The sequence below is a fragment of the Sinocyclocheilus anshuiensis genome, unplaced genomic scaffold (genome assembly GCF_001515605.1).
Source record: "Sinocyclocheilus anshuiensis isolate Anshui unplaced genomic scaffold, SAMN03320099.WGS_v1.1 scaffold465, whole genome shotgun sequence".
Classification (NCBI taxonomy): domain Eukaryota; kingdom Metazoa; phylum Chordata; class Actinopteri; order Cypriniformes; family Cyprinidae; genus Sinocyclocheilus; species Sinocyclocheilus anshuiensis.
The window spans coordinates 1,594,118-1,599,615 of record NW_015539898.1 but is presented as its reverse complement, the minus strand read 5'-3'; the positions used below and the strand labels follow the sequence as shown (position 1 = coordinate 1,599,615).

Here is a 5,498-nt window from a genome sequence, read left to right as displayed (position 1 = left end):
ATGACTCCAAAAATATATTTCTGAAAACAGAAAATATAATAATAAAAACAAATTAACATTTTTTATAAAAGCTATTATGATATCTCACTGATTCTAAAATAACACTGTTGAATAATCACACACTTCATTGTTGTTACAAATGCTGTTATGATCACTGATTGGTGCATTTGGAATAGCCAATCAATCATTTTTTCACTCTTTTAGTAAATAATTTTGGGGGAAAAAAAATCAGGCCTTAAATATTGTAGTTCTCAAACAGTTTGGTCACTCAAAGATAAGGGTAGTTGGACAGAGTTAGAGGAACACTGGTCTATTACTGGATGTTGATTGGGAGGATCTTGAATTGGAAACAACACTGATATTAAAACCTCTTGCATCTCTTTTCTCCGTAGGAGCCTCTGTTTGCAGCCCGTGTGATCTACGACCTCCTCTTCTTCTTCATGGTCATCATCATCGTCCTCAACCTCATTTTTGGAGTCATCATTGACACCTTTGCTGACCTCAGAAGTGAAAAGCAGAAGAAAGATGAGGTTCTGAAAACGACTTGCTTTATTTGTGGTGAGTGTCTACACGGCCTCAACGCCAAATACCCGAATTATTACTTCTCTGTGGATGGCCTTTCATTTCAGTCGAATCGCAAAACAAAATGCAAAAATCTTGCTCCAAACCCCCTGACATACAGCTGAAATTTTCGTTTATTAAAATAAAACATTTTATTAGGGCAAATTATAACCTAAAACCTTATACTCGAATCGAAAAAATTTACCACCAGAAGGACAAGTTATGCTTAACGCTTCATTGCAGATCTAGGCTTTTATCCACTGACCTACAAAATCCTGGGACTGAGAGGGGCATGGGATGTAAGAAAGAGGATATCAAACCAAGGCCATTTGAGAACATTATATGTTAAAAAGTAACAGCTTAGTCGTTGTTTAAATGATTTTCAACATTTCTAGTTGGTATTTTGTTGTTCATATTTCTGTTTTGGCTTAGAAATGTACTCTGCTGCAAGCAATGCATCACATAAATCATTTCTAAAAACAGTAAAGCATGCACATATCCTAATTCATATTTATGAGCCTTTGTCATTTTGAGATGTAACTCAGTCCTCCCAAAGGTTTGCAGAGTTTTATTAAGTTATCTTCAGTGAATAACAGATGTTCATGTACCTATGTCCCATAAATTTCATAGGCGCATAAAACTGTTTAGCTCCAGCATAAACATTAGGACGCCCCCTCTTCACCAGAAGTCTTAGTCATAACTCACTGTGGAGGTGGTGGAGTGGCTTCCTGTTGCCACTTGGCGTGTTTGACCATGTTAGTGTGAGATCAGCTGTAAATGATCATAAATCTCACAGTGCACACACCTATTATATAAGGACGCTGTTCTCGACTTGTTAGGATTCAGTTCATCTCTCGGGCGATTTCACGATCCATGACTAACACAGATTAGCAGTACAAACGTGCGATTGGAGAGTAGATGACGTGTTGCAGTCAAATGACAGTTTCTCAATGTGTTTGCCCACCAATCACACATCCAAATTAGACTGTTTGTTTGTGACCATCACAAGATTCATAACCTCCGTTTGCTCATAACACGCACCATTCATGCTTGTATACAAACAGTTTCCCTGTGGTTCTACTTCCTCTTCCAGATAGTACAGTTTTCTTTTAAACCAAACCAATTTTAAGAAAGAAATTGTGTTATGCATCATGTCAGCGTCTTAAAGGATTGGTTTCCCTCTCACTGAACGAACTGCATAGAGCTAAATAAGTTCCTGAGCTAAACAAACCTTTCTTTTTGGACAACTGATCATTGGGCAGCTTGTCACTTCAAGATTACTCTTAATCTTGATCTTCTTAACTGACTTTAACCCTTAAAAACCAGGTACATGTGGCAAGGCCCATTTACAACAACTGCTGCAATCTCATTTCGTTGTAACTGTGTTTCTGGTCTACAGGATTGGAGAGGGACAAGTTTGACAACAAAACAGTGACGTTTGAGGAGCACATTAAGGTGGAGCACAACATGTGGCATTATCTCTTCTTCATCGTGCTGGTGAAAGTGAAAGACTCCACGGAGTTCACAGGGCCAGAGAGCTATGTGGCCGAAATGATCCGGGTAAGGGATCTGAAGTGCAACAGCAGACTTTATTTCAGTTTGAAATAAATTTAACTTACTAGATGGTTATGGTAAGATAAAAAGACAATATTTCCAGTCACAACAGCAAAACTTGTTTTAATTTTAAACTGAATTTAACATTTAAGGTGGATATGGTATCTCAAAGAATTTCATTTTTTTGTACTTTTTACGCCACTTCTGAGAAAAGTTCTAACAAGAGCCGGATCTATTTACTGCTGTGTATAAATCACACAGTGGAATGTGGAGCATCCATTGGCTAACCATTCGTTCAGTTTAAAGGAATATTCTGGGTTCATTACTAGTTAAACTCATTTGACAGCATTTGCAGCATAGTTTTGATTACTGCAAAAGTTCATTACGTCTTGTCGCTCCTTTTGTTTAAAAAAGGCTAAAAGATACTGTTACAATGAAAGTGAATCTGTAATCCAAATAATGAAAATATTCACCGTTTCAAACAAATAACCACAAAACATGAACAAGATATTTTAAAGAAGATATTTTCAACTTTACAGTTTTGTTGCCATGACAATGTAATACCTAAATCCCTAAAATGACCATAAAAAAGTGACGAAAACCCTTACAGGTCTAATGAATAATTAAGCAAATATGTTTTAACAGAAGTGATCTGTTCATGAGTCAGTCAAGTCACTTTTATTTAGCAAGGAAGCATTAAATTGATCAAGTGACAATTAAGACTTCATCATTTTGACCTTTGTATTCATTAAGGAATCCAAAAAAAATAAAATGTATCGTGGTTTCCACAAAAAATATTAAGCAGCTCAATGGTTTTCAAAATTGATAATAATAAGAAATGTGTTTTGAGGACCAAATCAGCATATTAGAATGATTTCTGAAGGATCATGTGACACTGAAGACTGGAGTAACGATGCTAAAAATTAAGCTTTACATCACAGGAATAAATTACATTTTAAAATATATTTAATTAGAGAACAGTTGTTTTAAATTGTAATATTATTTCACAATATCACCGTTTTTACTGTATTTTTGATCAAATAAATGCAGCCCTGGTGAGCAGAAGAGACTTCTTTTAAAAACATGTAAAAATCCAACGGTAGACTAAGTGCTTTTATAACATTCACATTTTTGCTTTTAAATTCTCAGAAAAATAATGCCATTCACTACCATTGTAAGTGCCTCGTCGTTAATGATCTAGACAGCAGTCGCCTTTTAGGAAACTGAGGTCACCATAAATTAATTTAAGCCCTAGGGCCAAAGTCACATGATGATAGTAAATCAGCCAATGGCATGGCACAGTTTTGGATCAGTGGATGTGTTTGTTTACTGCTGAGGATTTTTTGTGAACTCTTAGAGTTGATAACGCTGTGATAACTTGACACTGAGCGTCTGCTTGTACACACAGAGAGAGAACCAAAGAGTTACGATCAAATAGCACATCGGATAGAGTGTTTGTGTGTGGGTTTCTTTCCCCCGTAGAGCAGCCGAGTTCAGAGAAGCCGTTTTATATCAGATTTCCAAAGAATGATGTATTTACGAGGACTAAACCATGCCATGATGGGGCATGACTACCCCTCAAAACATTTTTAGATCTTTTTACTTTTAGTTGAGTCCACAATCCTGGGACAGAAATGAACAGTTTAGTTTGCTTTGGGGAATGTGGCCTACTTTAAACTTTATCTTCGGGAAAGTGGAGTACTTAAGGAATTTTCCACCAGATTCCTCACAGTAAATCCCTTTAAATTACCCCAAACCTTCTCCTTTGACTTATGTAGTCACAACTTGGTGACCTTAGGCCTCTCAGGGATGCCAGAGCTCCTGTTTGCCTTCAGACTGGAGTCTCAAGATGTTCTGAAAATGGCTCGGAATGTGTTAATCCTGGAGAAAAGCTGTGACAGCACACACACACACACAGCTCGCTTCAGTTTGTTGACCAGAGGAGCAGGAGTTCCCCTCATGATTGCAATATGTGCGTATGCCTTTGTATGCATGTGTTTCTCTGAAAAATGATCTCTTCGCTAAAGCACTGTGGACTTTTTCCTCAGAAAAACACTTTTAACAACTATAACAAATCGCTGGATGAATACCAGTTCGTAGCTCAATTGGGTTATTAAATGAAAAAAAAAAAGCCTTTCAAAATGAGGGCACTTATGTTGTTAATTTAAACATCCAGCTTTATCTATATTGTCTTTTTATAGGTCATCATATGCTTTGCTTAATGCAATGACGTGGAACTTTTAAGGTTAAATTGACTTTTGAGTAATTTTAGGTAAAGAGAAGTGCTCAGGAAAGCCCCTTCTGCACAAGTGGTTGTTCTCTTGACGCAGATGGTGCAACGGTGGGTTTCTGACACGGTTTCTGATCTGTGTGGTGTCCCAACCTCCTTGGCGCCTTTCGAGGGTTCGCCATGTGGTTTTGGGAGGAATGACCTGACTTGGGATTAGTTGCTCTTTAAGGTCTCCTAAAAAAATGAGAAGCCTTTGACCTGACACCAAAAGTTAGAGCAATTTGTGATGCATCAATAGCAATGCAAGATCTCTTTTTGTGGTTTGTGAGAAGGTGAGAAAGAAATGCTGCGTAGAGCATCAAGCTGAGGTTGGTAAAGCCATTATTTGACTAGATAATGCACATGAAGTCACTTTTTGATGTTTTATTTAGTAAAGAGAAGGACAGGAAGTGATAGGGAGAATGGGATCAGGAAATGACACAAACCGGGCTTGAAGTTGCACTGCCTGCCTGCATAAGCACCTGCAGGAATGAGTCCTAATACCTGGAAACAAGTTAGCATTTTTTAACTTCCGGTTCTACCGTCCCAAAGCCAATGGGATTTTTTGGCTAAATGCCTGAAATAAGGTCTGAGGTAAACACAAGCTTGAGATAAGTTCACATTTTATTATACGACATCAAATGCATCAGTAAAACCCCATTTGGGATCTTTTAAAGCTTTTTAGGTGTCCTGAAAAAAATGGCTAAATGGGACTACAGAGATTGTCGGAGGGATTAAACGTTATCACACCGAACAAAAAAAAACTTGTCTACTCGCTAGTCTGCTTTTACAGCCTTATTGTGTGTGCTTGTGCTCTTGTGAACTATTCAAACTTGAACTTTCTACAGTGCAGATTTGAAATATTAAATAAATAGTTGTCAGAAGCTTAGTGGTGGTGACATTGAAAGGGATAGTTCACCCAAAAATGAAAATTTGATGTTTATCTGCTTACCCCCAGGGCATCCAAGATGTAGGTGACTTTGTTTCTTCAGTAGAACACAAACGAAGATTTTTAACTCAAACCGTTGCAGTCTGTCAGTCATATAATGGCAGTCAATGGGCTCCACGACTTTGAGAGTAAAAAAAAACATACACAGACAAAACCAAATTAAAC

The 5,498-nt window shown here is 37.5% G+C and overlaps 1 protein-coding gene across 1 annotated transcript in view; it reads left to right on the top strand.

The window, feature by feature from the left end:
• The window catches only part of itpr1b (inositol 1,4,5-trisphosphate receptor, type 1b), a 157,794-nt gene that overhangs the window by 139,224 nt on the left and 13,072 nt on the right, over window positions 1-5,498 (top strand). Inside the window, exons 58-59 of the mRNA XM_016482756.1 lie at window positions 393-558; window positions 1,961-2,121. Coding sequence (XP_016338242.1) covers window positions 393-558; window positions 1,961-2,121 — 327 coding nt within the window. The remainder of the gene's footprint in view (window positions 1-392; window positions 559-1,960; window positions 2,122-5,498) is intronic.